Source organism: Cervus elaphus, chromosome 21 (assembly GCF_910594005.1).
Source record: "Cervus elaphus chromosome 21, mCerEla1.1, whole genome shotgun sequence".
Classification (NCBI taxonomy): Eukaryota; Metazoa; Chordata; class Mammalia; order Artiodactyla; family Cervidae; genus Cervus; species Cervus elaphus.
Genome location: NC_057835.1, coordinates 29,953,178 through 29,970,035, shown reverse-complemented (window position 1 = coordinate 29,970,035; position 16,858 = coordinate 29,953,178). Strand labels below are relative to the sequence as shown.

The 16,858-nt window shown below is 47.3% G+C and overlaps 1 protein-coding gene across 4 annotated transcripts in view; it reads right to left on the bottom strand.

The window, feature by feature from the left end:
* CHD7 (chromodomain helicase DNA binding protein 7) overlaps window positions 1–16,858 on the bottom strand; it is a 184,731-nt gene that overhangs the window by 112,764 nt on the left and 55,109 nt on the right. For all 4 annotated transcript variants that reach the window (XM_043879149.1, XM_043879151.1, XM_043879153.1 and 1 more), the window contains exon 2: window positions 10,281–12,127. In XM_043879149.1, the coding sequence (XP_043735084.1) occupies window positions 10,281–11,951 (1,671 nt within the window). In that variant the 5' untranslated portion in view covers window positions 11,952–12,127. The remainder of the gene's footprint in view (window positions 1–10,280; window positions 12,128–16,858) is intronic.

Sequence of the window (16,858 nt, the reverse complement as noted above, 5' to 3'; positions counted from 1 at the left end):
ACACACACAGTCAGTCACAGGGAAATCCACCCTGTGATGCTCATAACCCTCAACGGTAAGCAAAAGGTAGGGGCTTCATAGCCTATCTCAGGGAGAGCGGGTGGGATTCTTTTTTTCTTTTCCCTGGGGGTGGGATTCTCATGCTAACACTGCCCACCTGTCCAACCAGACCACGGCCAGGAAGGCAAGCACAAGTGAACAGCATTACAAGAACTCTTAACTAGGTTTTTCCACCACCACCACTTGCACCGCCTTCAATATTCTCCAGCACTTGATACCCATGGCCAAAGCAAACAAACAGAACAAAACAGCTCTCAAGATTAATACCTCTTCCTTACAACTTAAAACAATTGATTTTGCTTCCACCTGGTTAGCATTCAAGTCTAAGAATTCTCCTGCAATCAGTGGTATGGAATTGTCTAGAGTTAAACACAGGAGGTGACGGAGAACAGACCCAAAACACTATAAAGCAGATCACAAACGCCATGCTCTTCACAAATGGGCATCGACATGACGTGTTTCCTTCAAGTGACTGCCTGGGTGCTGATTTTAATTCAATCACTGGAAGAAGAATTAAGGAGATCCCACCCAGTCTTACCAGATCATCATTCTCATCACTCAACCCAAACCAGAGCACAGGCTAGTAGAACCACAAGCACCTCAGTGTTGACTTCCAACTTTTTAAAGTGCTGCTATAGCTTAGCATTTTGCCAACTTCCCTTTAAGTTTGCCACCGGGACCTGGACCCAGTGCCATGGCCCAGGCACTAGAAGGTCCTCTGTTGTTTTTGTTTTTTTAAAAGTGAAGAAAAAAATGAAACCTCCCTCATGGTGATGCACCATCACCTACTAAGGTTTCGCAAGGCAAAAGCACAAGTTTGCTACTGACTTCCTTCGCTGATAAAGAGCTGCAGCCAGTAACAAGGGTAGAAGAAGGGTCAGCTCCCCGTGGTTACCTAGAGATTATCTGCAGACCGACAGCTGTAACTACAGAGGACAGAGACTAATATTGAGATGTCAAGATTAAGGTAAATTCTCCAAGTCAGGACCAGCAATGCTGTTTTCCTAATTGTCCCCCTGAGCCTCTCCCAGTTCTCCTTCCCTAGCCAACTACCTCTCTGCAGTGCTAGAGGCTGCCTTTCTGAACGACTGATAAAACGAAGAAGAAAAAGCAGCAGAGAAGAGAAGGTGAAAGGAAAACAAACAGGGTGGAGGTGGAAGAGTGGCAGTGCATGTGTAACAGTGAAAATAAAGGACCAGTTTCATAAAGAAACAAGCATTAGACACAGAGGAGCAAAGAAAAGTTAAAGGGGAAGAGAGGAGAGAATAACTATGAAAAGTATCCCCAAACCACTTGAAACTAAAATCTTAAAAATGGCTGTAATTCATCTTTCTGAGAAAAATGTTACTTTTACATTATTTTACAATAAAGTAGAAAGACAGCTTTCTCTGAAGTGCAAATAAAGGAAATTTCACCTTGATAATCTCTTTTTAGGAACTGATACTAATACTACACACACACACACACACACACACACACACACCCCTGCAACAATACGTGTACTGTTCATACCTTTAAAAAGGTTACTAATTTCCCAACCTTATGATGAGGGTGCTGACACTTGTACTGGAGGTTGACTGTCATTATTAGACTAAACAATTTTAAATTTATTTATATGTGCATTAGTTTTCTTACACTCTTGACTTGTTTTCCAAGAGAACTGGAAGCAGCTGCTGTGGAAAGACTGGAGCACTGCAGAGTTCAGGATGGCGGCCACGGTCCACGCGGGCTACTGGTTTGCTTTATGCAGATACAAACGCAGATGGGCTCTGCCTGTATACACATCCTACATCTCAAATCGTGTGCAAAGTACCCCATTAGTAATGGTTTATTCTGATTATGTGTTGGAATAATATCCTGGATATATCTGGTTAATTAAATACATAATACTAATATATCATTTCCTTTTTTTAATGTAGCGACCAGAAAATTTAAAATAACACATGTGGCTAGCATTCACCACTCCTATTGCATTTCAGCTGGACAGCACTGGTCTAGAACATAGTAAGTACACACAGAAATGATGGCCAGGAGATTGTACCTCAATGACAAAACTCCCTATCCACCTCAGTGAAGGCCTTGGCCTTCTCCCTGCCTCCTGCCACACCACCAACCTTGTCCTTAACACAGTGCGTGGCACCTAACAAGCACTCCATAAATGTTTCTTTGATGGAGCTGAATGAAGGCAACCAAGGTACAATGTAAAAAAGCAGTATCTAAAAGTGACTTCTTAAAAGTTAAGAAAATTCACTGACTGCTTGGGACAGTTAGCACATGGATCATACGCAGGCTGATCCATAAAGTCAATTTAAAAACGAACTTCTTGTTATCTATGATGGTTTTGAGAGTCTCAGAAAATAATACCCTTGTAGAAAATAAAAGCTGCTCAGAGGCAAGACTACCTACCATTTAGCATTCGGCTCATTTCATGCTTTCAGAGTATGGGGCAAAAAGACAGATGGGGTAGAATGTTTTCTTTGCTCTAAGTCTACACTTGGCATTTTCCATTTTAACCCCCTGAATAGCTGGCCTCTGGAATAAACCAGCTGTGCTCAGGGGAAACGCAGGCGGTGCTCACTAAGCAGTAAAATATCCGGACGGGGTGGTCAGAAGAGGCACCTTCAGGCTTCATGAAAGACAGGGGGTTACTGGGATCCATCCAGGAGGGGGATACACTGCCCTAACCCCAGGTGTCCTGAAGACCAGAGCCTAGGGAAGGGGGTGGGCTCAGCAGGGCGGCTGCTCCAGCAGGCCTGGCCCTGTGTGCCTGTCTCTCAGTGTGGGCACCTTGACCACAGCCCCCAGGCACCACTCAGGTCAAATACGCGTTTCCTTCGGAGCTGGTCTGTTTCCTCATCTCCACCAGACATCATCAGGGGTGTCAAAGTGTAAGTCTGTCCGGAGTGGTATTCACAGAGACACGTCCACTCTTAATGAAAAAGGTCCTTTTCTCTACTCCTGACCACAATTTTCATAAACGAGGCAAAAGATGCAGGCCCACTTTTTCCATGAAATGTATTTAGTAGTTGCCAATTACTCTGCTTGTGTCTGCAATTCTGTTATGTACCGGGTGAACTGAGAGGATTTCTCTATTTGACATTTACCAGGAAAAGGGTTTCCCAGAAAAGCTATTTTTTTTTTTAAGCTATTCATAACACATCACGGAAGACAGAAGGGGAAAAGCTGCACCACTGATTCTTTTGGATCCTTTTTAATCTCCCATGGGAAAATTAGGACACAGGCATTATTATCCATCACCTCAATCTAAGTGGTCCTTTAAAGATGCATTCTGCTTCTGTCCTCCTTCACCATGACTGTATTTCAGGACCAAATTAATGAGAGAAGCACAAATGCATCCAAAACATATGTGTTCTAAGGACACAGTGGCGCTTCCTAGGTGGCATAGTGGTAAAGAACCCACCTGCCAATGCAGGAGACAGACGCAGATTCAATCCCTGGGTCAGGAAGATCCCCAGAGGAAGAAATGGCAACCCACTCTAGTACTCCTGCCTGGAGAATCTCAAGGACAGAGGAGCCTGGTGGGGTCACAGACTCAGACATGACTGACCGTGCACACACACAAGTGTTGCATATCCTAAAAACCTCACCAGGACTTGCCCACCTCAGGGTATACTCAATGAATCTACACCTTTGTAGATTTGAGCGGGATGAGTTATTCAGAAACTCAGAAGTACACCGGTGACTTGTAGGACAACCCACAAGCTCTTCAAGAGGAAAATGACAACCGGAGCTTTCCCTCTGGGTAGTTCTCACCGGCGTCCACCCAGCCCCATTCTCCACTCTCTCCCTCTTCCCAAGGGTGGTGCTGGGTCCCTCTGCACCCTCCCAGTGCACCCGTGGACACGGAGCCTGGTCTGAGGGTCATGCGGGGGAAAGGGGAGTCCCCCTGGCCCTGGTCCCACAGTCCAGCAACACTGAGGGACACGCAGGGGCCTGGGCTCACTCCCTCTCTCTCTGCCCTCACGTCTCCTAGCCTTCCAACTCTCTCCTCGCCTACCTTTTCCCACCCTCCACTCAACTCAGTTGGTATTTCACAGCTCAGCAGACACATCACCTGCCCAGAACACCCTCCCAGGCCCCCACCTCGCCTCCTAAGACTGGGTGATGAGCTGCCCCCAGCACACAAGCTCACCCCCACAGTGTGCCTTCCAGAGGCGGCCCGCACCCCCTCCGCCCAACAAGCCCTCCTCCTCTCCCCCAGGGAGCAGCATGGGGAGCCTGAGCGTCTGCGAACTGCTCCCATGAACCAAGGAAAGGGAGTCCAACAGCTCTGACCACACGCGACCCTGGGATGAATGCTTGGGGTCATTCCCCCAACTCCGCAGCAAGCAATTCTAAACGCCTGCCCGACGACAATGGGTCACTTTTGAGTCCCCACCAAGTGTCTGACAACAGGTTAGATTCTAACGGACGTTCCCACTCCTCCCCCTGTGCCTTTAACCAAGAGGGTGGGTCACCCCTCATTCTGGAGAGAAAGCAAGGGGCTCTGTCTCTCCGCTTAGGTGGAATCGCTTGCTCTGGGGGCGTGGGGTCAGGAATCAGTTGGTAGTTTTCCTACCAAGAAACTGTGGACTCCAAGGTCTACACTGCCGCCTCCACATGGCTGGTTGTCAGAGCAGGGCTCGGGGAGCTCAGGGCATTTTTTTGTAGGTGACACTGAGATGTCACCAAGCCTCTCACACGCATTCTCTCCGAACGCACGTGGACTTGGCCAGACAGCGGCTCATGACCTGCCTGCAGACTGCAGGAGGAAGCAGCTGTCGGAACGTAACATCTCAGAAAAGGTGAACAGTGCCACTGAGGTTTTGTTCTCTTGGAACACAGTTGCTTGGCAGCTGAAGATGTGATGAACGTTAACACATAATGGTTTATTATTTTTTACTCATTTGGCAAACAAGTAACAAATATTTCAAACTGTCCTTGTTTTAAATTTCTAAGACAACAAATATTAACACATAAAACTCACATAAAGAATCTTGAGAGTCAATTATATATGGCTGAGTCCCTTCACTGTTCACCTCAAACTATCACAACATTGTTAATTGGCTATATCCCAGTATAAAATGTTCTTGGTGTTAAAAACAATAAAAACAGAAAGAATCCTGAGAGGCACCAACAATTTTAAGGAGCATAAAAGGGACTGAGATGCAGAGAAAGACAAATACTGTATGATTTCACTTACATGTGGAATCTAAAAAAGCTAAACCAATGAACAAACATAACAAAACAGGAACAGTCATAGACACAGAGAACGCACAGGTGACTGCTGGAATGAAGTGGGTGGAGGGGAAGAGAAATAGGTGAGGGTGACTGAGAGGGACAAACTCCCAGTTACAAAACAAATGAGCCACAGCCGTGAAAGGTACAGTGTGGCGAACACGGCCCCCGATTACCTAACCTCTTTGCATGGTGACATATTGTAACCGGACTTACTGTGGTGACCAGTTTGAAATGCACAGATATTTCAAAGCACCGTGTCGTGTAACAGAAACTAACACTACAGTGCTGTAGGTCAATTACACCTGAAATACAAACAAAAAACTCATAGAAAAAGAGATGAGATTTGTGGTTACCAGAGGCAGGGGCTAGAGGAGAAGGAATTGGAGGAAGGTGGTAAACGGTACAAGCTTCCAGTTATAAGATAAATAAGTACCAGGGGTACAGTGTACGACATAATAAACACTGCTGTATATTATATGTAAAAGCTGATATGAGCGGAGAGCCGAAGAGGCCTCATCACAAGAAAAAAAAATTTTTTTTTGCTTCTTTAATTTTGGACTTAGATGATGGGTGCTCACGAAACTTATTCTATCACTTCATAACGTATGTAAATCAAATCATTATACCATACTCCTTGTACACTTTATACAGGGCTACAGGTCAACTATATCTCAATAAAACTGGAAGAAAAAAATTAAAATATAAATGAACTATTCAATGATTGATAGGAAGGAAGGAAGGAGGGAGGGAGGGTGGGTGGTCTGAGATACAGAGGGAAACTACTGTCCTAATCAGCTGTTGAAAAGAAATAGAAGCTAGGTTTTCTCTTTCCCTCTAAGTTGTGTCATCAAATCATCAAGCTAGTCTGGAGCTAACATTAAAGACTGTGTCCACACAATGAACATATGGCCCCATGAACTCTGGCATCTGTTCTAATATTCTCCTTTGCTGACTCTTCATTATAAAGTTAGACTTATCTTCAAAGATACTTAAACGTGATAGAATTTTAAAAATATCTGTTCACTACCCATGAAACATCTAAAAAACATAAACTTCTATTCAAACATTAAAAAAAAACAACTCAAGATAAAAAAGTCAATAATCCTATCTGAATGTGCTAATTCAGCAAATTACATCAATATTTCAACTTAATTTGGTAATTTCCCTGCTACACAGCATGGTTTTGAACCACCATTGTGTCATATACGAAGTGTAAAATAATTTTAGTAGTTTTAAAGCAAAACATAACCAGATAGACGATTTGCTTGAGTGGCATGTGAGTCAGTCCTAGGGAGAGAGAGGTGTTGGGGTTACTCAACTATCCACTCCATTAAACTCACCACACCCAGAAACATGGGCTAAAAGGGGGGTGATATTTGCACAAGTCAAATTTAATGTTTCATAACTAAGGCCATATTTCATAAACATGTAGCCTGTTCCTTAAAAATAAAAGTGACTTTATATCGTATTCAGTACACATGAAATGACATGAATTACAAAGTAAGGTTCTCACTGCAGCAGATCAGAAAGTAGAACCTAAAAGAGAATTGACATTTACGGGTTTCCCTGGTAGCTCAGACAGTAAAGAATCTGCCTGCAATGCAGCAGACCTGGGTTCAATCCCTGGGTTGGGAAGATCCCCTGGAGGAGGGCATGGCCGCTCACTCCGGTGTTCTTGCCTGGAGAATCCCATGGACAGGTGAACCTGGAGGGCTACAGTCCATGGGGCCACAAAGAGTCGGACAAAACTGAGCAACCACAGGCTAGAGATCACACTCTCACGATATGAGTATATTGCCCTACTTGACCTCAACACCCTTTGAGATGGGCACTTCTTCCTATCTTACTGATGATGAATCTGAGGTTCGGAGAGGGTAAGAAATTATCTCAGGTCACCAAGCAAATAAGGAGGAGAGCTGTAATTCAAACACCCTTCTGATTTCAAAGCCTACGGTCATCTTGAGACTTTACGCTTCTCTAGTACAATTTTCAGAACCGAGTGCTTCAAAAGCTGAAGAGGTTCTGTAAAGTTGAGGAGAAAGGAAAAAAAGCAAATACCATGCAAAAAAATGTTTAAAAGGCAACTAAGATAATAAAAATACCTCAAATCTACTTGTTTAATATACCTCATAAACAGTTCCAGGTTAGTCTATGATGGTGTGCTCAAGAGGATGGAGCTGGTGATAAAGGGAAATGCACTTGGTGGCCACCGGTATCTGCCAGGGCACAGACCCCAGGCACTAGGGGACTCAGAGCCCACACACTCATCTATGTCCTCTAAACCTCTGTTAAGACATCTGAGCTCTTAAAACGAGGGAAAGCTGGAGGAGGCCAGCAGTTTCCACCCAGGGATGGGATTACAGTCTCCCCCACACTGTGCTTGTCCTCCAGGGAGGAGAGAAGATGCTGGGACCAGGAGATGTCTAAGGACCATTGCTCTGAGAAGATCCCATGTTCAGTAACAAACTTTAGGGGGAACAAGAAGGGAATACTTCCTGGGAACTAGGTCAAGCTCCTTTCGGCCCTAGGAGCCACCCAGGTGGGCCAAGGCCCCAGCAGCTGGTAGACAGCCCTCCTGCCCTCCCTCCCTGCCGTCCACAGTCTCGGGAGCCCGTTCCCAGCACTGCAGGTGAGGCTCCAGGACAGGAAGCGGCTCTCTCTGGGGGAGCACAGGCCAGGTGGCTGAGGCCCTTGTGACCCCCCAAACTCCGGACCCCTCCTGAGAATTCCCAAGTGTGTCAGGCCTGTGAGCACAGCTTCCCCAAACCCCTACTGTGTCCTGAAGTCCCCCAGAGACTTCCTGACCTTCACTTCCCTAGTCCCACCAAGGCAGAAATTCTGAGTCTCTGATCTAAATGCCTCTCCACCCGAGATGCCCCCTAAAAGGCTCTGCTTCCAGACCCCACCCTTTTACTTGCATGTAGCTTCATTCTCTCCCATTCCTATTCCCCAATCCTTGGTCCCTGGTCACACTGTCCTCACAAGACCTGGGCTCCAGCCTCACAGCTCATCTCCAGGTTCCCCCACCAGCCCAGGCACTGTCTTATCCATTATCACTGGTGAAGTCCAAATTCTTTAAAGCAGAATATAGACCTCTATGCCCAGGCCCTGCCTGCAGCGAACTCAACAACCCATGCCCCCTCTGATGTACTTGCAATGCGTCCTCAGTTCACACCCCTGGCTAAGTCCTGACCAGGTTCCAAGCGCCCTCATCAACAGGCACCGCCTCTCTGCACACCTGTCGCGTAACCATGCATGGTCTTTCCCTCTGGTTTATACTTTCACGTATCGATCATGTTTTCCCAAATTGATTACAAGTTCGTTAGGAATGAGCACTGTGCCTTACAGCTCTAAAATCACACTGTGCCATCCACGCTCAGGGCTGCAATCACAGTGGAAGATCAATATGTATTTCTGAACAGCACTCCAAATACTCTCTATGTACAGACATTAATTTATTTTTCCTAGACCTAGGGCACAAACACCAACACTTATAATAGAAAGATGTCTTTGGCAATACTAGAGCTTAAAACCTAAATCTGTCTGCTTATAAATTCTGTAAGATGAAATCCCAGCTGACAAAAAGGAAGACCTCTGCTTTCAGTGCTAGGTATCCAAATCTGTTATGAGACTGAACCCTTTCTGTGGATTGTCGTTTACTATGATTTTCTGCAGGGTGTAAGTTAAGTTCACACTAACATTCAACAGCTGGTTCAGAAGACCACATGTTGTAGGGAAAATAACAACAAAATAAAATTTAATATTTATTAAAATACTATTTATAATTTTTAATTAAATCATCACCGACTCAATGGACATGAGTTTGGGTAAACTCCGGGAGTTGGTGATGGACAGGGAGGCCTGGTGTGCTGCAGTCCATGGGATCGCAAAGAGTTGGACAGGACTGAGCAACTGAACTGAACTGAAAATATGATTGATAAAAATTATTTAAAAATAATGATTTCCTAAAAGAGGTGGGAGGCACTACCACAAACACATGAAATGGTGCTGGAAACCAAGGCTCAGTGTATTTTTAAATCGGAGAGAGGGGTAGAGAGAACAGCATAGAAGAATAAAGAGAAGGGAAAAACACTTGGGTCCAATATCCACCTCCCCACTGGCAATGAGAACAGAGCTCCTTGCAAGCAGGACCTGGGTTTGGCTTTTCTATGCACTCTTAGCTCCAGCACAAGTCCTGGGACAGGAGGATTCAAGATTTATTCATTTATTTTTTTGAAAAAGTAGATAAATGCACAGCCACTAAGTGAGAGAGTAAGTTAAGGAACTAATAGAAGGATGGTGACTGCAGCCATAAAATCAGAAAACGATTACTTCTTGGCAGGAAAGAGATAACAAACCTAGACAGTTTGAAAAGCAGACACGTTACTCTGCCAACAAAGGTCCGCACAGTCAAGGCTATGGTCTTCCCAGTGGTCACATAAGGTTGTGAAAGCTGGACCAGTAAAGAAGGCAGAACGCCGAAAAATTGATGCCTTCAAACTGTGGTGTAGGAGAAGACTCCTGAAAGTCCCTTGGACCCTAAGAAGATCAAACCAGTCAATCTTAAGGGAAATCAACCCTACATGTTCACTGGAAGGACTGATGTTGAAGCTGATGTTCCAATATTTTGGTCATCTGATGCGAAGAGACAACTCATCGGAAAAGTCCCTGATGTTGGTAAAGATTGAGGGCAGAAGGTGAAGAGTGTGTCAGAGAATGAGGTGGCTGGATGGCATCACTAATGCAATGAACATGAACATGGGCAAACTTCAGGAGATGGTGAAGGACAGGAAAGCCTGGCGTGCAGCAGTCCATGGGGTCACAAAGGTCGGATACGACTGAACAAGAAATAGAGGGAAAAAAGAGAGATTCTGGAGCAGCTTACAAGACGACAAAGGACCTGGAAGTGCAGCAGCGTTCCCCAAAGTTAGAGGGAAACTTCAGGAGAGCCGCGTCACCGCGAGGCCGCGCCCCCTTACCTGAGGCACAGGCACTTTCTGCGGGGTGCTCTGGGGCGAGGGGTGGAGCTGCGCCCAAGGCTGGTGGTGCGGGTGCGGGGGTGAAGCCTGGTGGTGCAGGCCCGGGTGCGGCTGCAGCGGAGGGCAGCTGGGCAGCTGCTGGAAGGCCGGCTGCGGCCCGGGGTGCTGCTGGCCGGGGAGCAGGCGGTCCTGGACGGCCTGCGGGTCGGCGAGGCCCACACCGGGGCAGCCGTTGGGCCTCAGGTGCGGGGCCGGGGACATGCCCAGGAACGGGCGCGCCGGCGGCAGGCTCCGCGGGCCCAGGCTCCTCGGTCCGAGCCCCAGGGCGCCGCCGGGCGGCTGGTGAGCGGGCTGCGGGTGCGGCATGCTCGGGTAGCCGCCCACGTCCATGGGGGCGCTGCCGGGCCGCACCTGCGGGGGCGGCGTGCCCGCCGCGCTGCTGCTCATCGCTTTCAGGGGTGACATGGGAGGCGGGGAGGCGTACGATCCCTGAGGCTGCGAAGGGTGCATAGTTTGCGCATTCATTTGGTTCAGTGAGCCGCTGGGGTGGACGGGCTGCTGGTGCAGGAGTCCTGGGGCGCTGCCGGGCGGGAATCCCACCGCGCTGGGGTACCTCGGGACGGACTGGTTCAGGGGAGCGCTATTGGTAAGGCCTAGGTTCTGGTTCATCCCTGTACTGTTAACTAATCCCTGATTTAGGTTGCTGTAAGGATAGCGGGAGTACTGCCCTGAGTTGTTTATAGTGGGTGAGGGGACTGTCTGGCTCCGAGAACTAAAGGTGAGGGTCTGCGGCCTCACGGCCCCTTGCGGAGCGGGGTTGGGGGAGAACCGGGGGCTGTGGGCCACCGAGTCCCCATGGAGAGCGGTGGGGGGGTGGTGGTGGAAGGGCTGCACCGCGTGGCGCAGGCTCGGGGCCACCCCGGGGCTCTGCGGGGGGCCGTGCGACAGGTGGCCCGGGCTGGGGCCAGCGATGAAAGGGTTTCCCTGACTCAGGCCCTCCTGGCCCGGGGGAAACTGGCCCATCCTCGGCTGCGGCTGGCCGTGCTGCGGCATGGAGAAGTCCCCCCGCGCCAGGTAACCTCCTAGCTGCTGCAGGTGCGGGGGGTGGCCCTGCCCGGGGGGGCCCGATGGGGCCGGCTGGGTCTGCGGAGGTGGCGGCGGCGGCGGCGGCGGCTGGTAGGGGGCTCGGATCTGCTCGGGCAGCTGCACGGCCCGGGGGCCCCACATGGAGCTGCCATCCACAAAGGACTGGCCCCCGTGCCTCTCGTTCTGCAGGCCCGGGTAGACGCCCATCTGGCCCCCGCCGCCGCCGCCCCCGCCGCCCCCGTGGGGGACCTGGGGGACGGGAGGGGTGTGGTACTGCGAGTGAGGAGAAGCCAGTCCGTTCCCGGGGGCATTGCTCAGCATTCTGTTGGGCTGGTCCATCAGGTGCATCTTCTGCGGCTCGTACTGGTTATAGTGATCGAAGTGGGTCAGCTTGCTTTGATTCTGGTTGGTGGAGGGATGGTGGAGGGAAGGCTGCAGGGAGGCGAAGCCTTGGTCTATAGGCATCTGCTGACCCATGGGGTTCACGGGGTTTTCAGGGTAACCACATTCGCCCAGGCCTTCGAGGCCCTCATTGAAAATATTCCCGTCCTCGCCAAAAAGACTCATCATTCCTGGATCCGCCATCTTCTCCCAGCACACGGCTGGCTCCTCCAGACCAGAGCGCGGGAGCTCGTCTGTGCTTCACTTCACTGAGGGCTTGTCCTCAGAGCCTATAATCCTGACTAATCTTCTTCATGTCACTCCATATTTCTTTAATTCTCTTGGACCCTGCAGTGTCAGGCAAAGTCTGGATCGAGGTCCTGGAAGGGATCGGGAGGTAGTGGAGAGGAAGGAAGAAAACAAAGAATTAGGGACAAATGATAATAATAATAATAAAAAAAAACCTGCCAGCATTTTACGCGTTTGAATTTGGTCTCCACCAACAATACTAATCTAGCCCCCTCACTGAGCCATATTTTATAAATCTAGTTCACTTTAAGAGAAACTCATTAGCTTCTACCAGAAGCATTGTTATGATCGGTTACTTAGAAAGCAAGCAAACACTAACCTTAACCTTAAATTAATCCATTCACTACACTTCCTCGCGTTCCATTCTTGGATGGAACAGAACAAAAGAACACAACATGAAGCAGCAGCAGCTGCCACAGCAGGCCAGCAGATGCATGACTATCGCCAAGCAGCCCATCTGCTGCACTAAAGCCCTGGAAATGCTCCGGTTACCAACAGCCCGCCCTTAACCTTATTCCCCTGAGCAGTGTAATCAGATGAGCAGCCGCTGCACCGAGGGCTGTGAAAAGCTCAACTTAGTTAAATTGACTAGAGGATTATACAAATACCAAAATCAGTCATTTCGTACAAATTGGATATTTACGGCCCACATACAACCAACGAGGAAATGGCAACAGGGACGTCGAAGGAGACAGCGGCGGCAAAAATACTGGAAGGCCCGCTTGCAGGTGGTGTGACCACTCATCACTTCCTTAAATCTGATGGCAGAAACAGACGAGGCCAGACAGAGACCGGAAGGAAGACTTTCATTCTCCAGCATCCCCCGCTCACCCCCACCAGAGGAAGTCCCACCACAGGTTCATCACTCACCCACCAGCCCCAGGCTCTAGGAATGGACCACCGTGTGTCTGCTCGGACAGACTCTAGTTGGACGGACAGTTTCTAAACGATGACCGTTCTCTTTGGTAGAGACAGAAAGCCTTCACCCAAACTGTTCAAAACTGAAACTTTTAACAGAATGAAATTCAAAATGTCTCTGCAGCCCTCTCCCTTGCCCTGACCTCTTCTGGGACCAGGCAGGCCAGAGCAGGTAGGGTAACGGGGAGCAGGCCGGCCCATCTGCATCCCAGGGTCACAGCACGTGGTGGATACTAAGTAACACTCTGTGCTTTATGCAAACACTTCCTAAGGACTCTGTATCAGATGAAAATAACGGATTTAAACAATGTTTCCACAATCAAAACAGGAAAGTTTTTTTTTTCAATGCTAATTAAATCGACAGGCCTAATAAAGAACTAATTCACATAGGAAAAATGTCCAAAATCTTAAACATCTTTGGAATTTAACTCATTTTTTTCCCCTCTTTCATAAGCACACGAAGCATTGTGTGATACTGCCCAACTTGAAAAAACAGTATCTTGTTGAAGAATTTCAAAAGGGATGTTATAAACAGGCCCGGCCATAAATCCTACTGACACCCATCCACATAAGCATGGGAAAGGGGCCGGCTGGAGGGCTGGCCAGCACCTCCAGCACTGTTGAGAACTCACCCCAAGACAGATCGAAATTCAGATTCCACCCGTCCTATTCTAACACGCCCCCAACAAGGGGGGGATCTTCGCCTACAGAAAATGTAAACAGCATTCCTGCTTGCTGTCAGAGCTACAGACAGAACACCTGAGAGGGTCTCCAGGTCGGCAGTGCTCAGGCGACAGCTGTCAGCTGAAGCCAAAGGTCTCTTCACTTGGCCGCTAACTGCCGTGAATTTTCTGATCTACTTTCTCCAAAAACAGGGGTCAGATGGGTGGAAATAAGGTGAGCATGAAAGCCATTTTATTTACAGACACGCTGCTTCACTACACAGCTGCTTTAAAATTCAAACTCAGGAGCAGTCGAAATCTCCAGTGCCAAATGAAACAAATATTTATAAATTGAATTTACTCCTAAAAAGCCTACACAGTCAGTCTTCATTTATTCAAGGCTCATTCTGGCTTTCAAGGAAATAAATACCGGAATGGACTTGATAATAGCTTAAACCAGCCGTGCAGACTAACCACTTACCAAAATAACCTTTCAAATTAGCTTAAGGAAGGTAGCGTCTAAGTTGCATGTCCTGGATGGCCTTATTTTATAGGATAATGGCTTCATCCTCCCAGGCCCTCCACATGTCACAGGAGGACTGTATGGGGTTCTCAGCTAGCCTCTAGGGAAAAAGAGCCTGGAGGAGTGGATGACCTGGGACACCACACTCCGAGCACTGCCGGCCTGGAGAAGCAGCCGGGAGCTGGCACTCACTTTAGAAGGCTAAGGAGAAAGGGAAAGAGAACTTGCCTTCAGGCCAGGGAAGGGACAGAGCAGAACACACATTGCGAGTAATCCTACCCAACACTTGGGTCTCTGGTTCCCTGCTCCTCCCACCCAGGGGCCACCTCCCAGCAGCAGGGAAAACGGCAGTTATGGGGCACAGTGAATGTGCCACCTACCAGAGCTGCGGCCCCAGGCAGGTGAAGTCCAGGCAGAGGAGCCCAAACACTACGGCTCCAGTCTGCCCCTGGTAACCACTTGCACTTGCTGGGGCAGCCACCACCCAGCCTGCCCCTTTCCTGACCTCGAGACTCACTCTGCTGGCGACTATGCGAGGAATCCATCTGGTAGCTGGACTTCATATTTCTGATCTGAGCTAATCTAATTAATTTATTTTGGTCTTTTTTTTTTTTAATTTGATCAAGACCATTTGAATGCCCACTTTTCCCAAGTCACAGCTGCAACACTTAATTTTGTTCTTATCAAAGATATTCATATAAGCTTCCTTTCAGGAGGGCTGGCCCTTGTCTCCATTCATGGTCTATGTTTTCTGTGTCTACACCACCACTGTCCAACGAAGCCACATAGGTGATTTTGAATTTTCTAGTAGTCACATTTAAAAAGTAGCCCCCAAAAGAGTGAAATTAATTTTAATAATTTTTATTTATCCCACATATGCAAAATATGATCTCTTCAACATGTAACTGATATGAATGAGACAGTTTACATTTTCAGTACTGTCTTTGAAACCCAATCTATACTTCACACATACAGTATTTCTTAATTCCTACTAGAGCCACATTTCAAATCAGAAAGGAACACATGGGTGCAATAGCCACCACACAAGATGGCACAGGTATAATTATTAAAAATAAGAAACAGAAATACAAGTTATCAGTGTTATCAAATAATTCTCATCATTATCACTTCAGAAATAAATTTTCAAGATGTATTTATGTTTGATTTGGCTTTAAGTGAAAATCAAGTTAAATCTCAAATCGTGTTTTATGTATTCAAAACATATTTATTGAGTCCCTACTGTGATCCAGGCACTGATCACAACTGCCAGAGGTGTATCAGTGAATAAAAACAAAGTTCCAGGACTTCCTTGGTGGTCCAGTGGCTAAGACTCTGTGCTCCCAGTGCTGGCGGCTAGGGTTCGATCCCTGGTCAAGGGAACTAGATATCACATGCCGCAACTAACAGTTTGCCTGCCACAACTAAAAGATCTTACACACTGCAACTAAGACCTGAAGCTGTCAAATAATAATAATAATAAATAAAAACAAAGTTCCCTTTTGTCCTCTTCGAGGTTACATTCATCTGTAGTTTTAAAGTTTATTTAAAACTTTTTAAATAAAAATTAAGATTCATGGGTTATGGTATAAAATTTAGGATACCATTTTACAAAATATTTCTTGGTAATTCATGATGACAAGTGCTTTAACTGTGTCTGATATTATATACATTTTAGTACAGACACCTATAATGAGGACACAATCAGGTCTTTCTGCTCAGCACCCTACTAGCAAGTATTTTCTGAGTTCAGAAGGTATCTGGGGGTGTGTCTGGGGTGAAAAGAGGCACAAGGAGACAGCCCAGCTAAGGGAGTCGTGGACACCTGACCTGAGGCTTGCTGTGCAACCAGTGATGAAAATTTAGAGCTGGCCAGTGCTTTGCAGATCTCCTAATCTAAGCCTCTCTTCATTTTACAGATGAAGAACACTTCTATGGACTGAGAAGAGTAAACCTCTGATACAAAATATTTTAACGACAAACAGTTCCCAAAGATCAAAGAAAAATGTACAGATGAAATGTCAGCGAGGGCAAAAGATTAAAGGTCTTAGACGGGGTCCTATTTATTCAGAGATTGGTCACTAAAATAACTGCTGAAACCACCAAACAGAAGAGAGTTTCCTTTCAAGATAATTTTCACTTATACTGTCTGTAATGTTTAGGAAGCAAGCCCATTCTAGCACCATATTGAGGCTACTGGTTAATATTTTGGGGAGTAAGTAGGCTGCAAACTAGCAACTCCAAAAAGCAAGTAAACAGCACCCAGGAAAGGGGGGTGGACAAAAGCAGGGAGTAAGACACACCAGAATGAAAGAAAAAGCTGTCTGAAAATACATATTAATATTTTGAAGGTAATCTCTGACTTTCCAAAGCTTGCATAAACAACAATTTACTGCCATGCTCTGGTTCAGGTAGGATGGCGTCTGTGTCGTCAGGTGTTAATTTGGTGTCTCAGTGACCTGGAAAGTCAGACAGGAGAGAGGTGAACACAGAACACCTTTCTTTTCCCCAGGCAAAATACTCACTGCAGGTCAAGCACTCTGTATCCGGCTGTGGCAGTCAAATGCCATCCGGGTGCCACCCACTTTTTCGTAAGAATCCAACCCATGGGGCAAGTGTGAAGTCAGCTGCCCTGTAGAGCCAGTGACCACCTTAGTGTAACACAGCTTGATGCGCTTCCTTCTCTCTGCATTTTTCTCCCC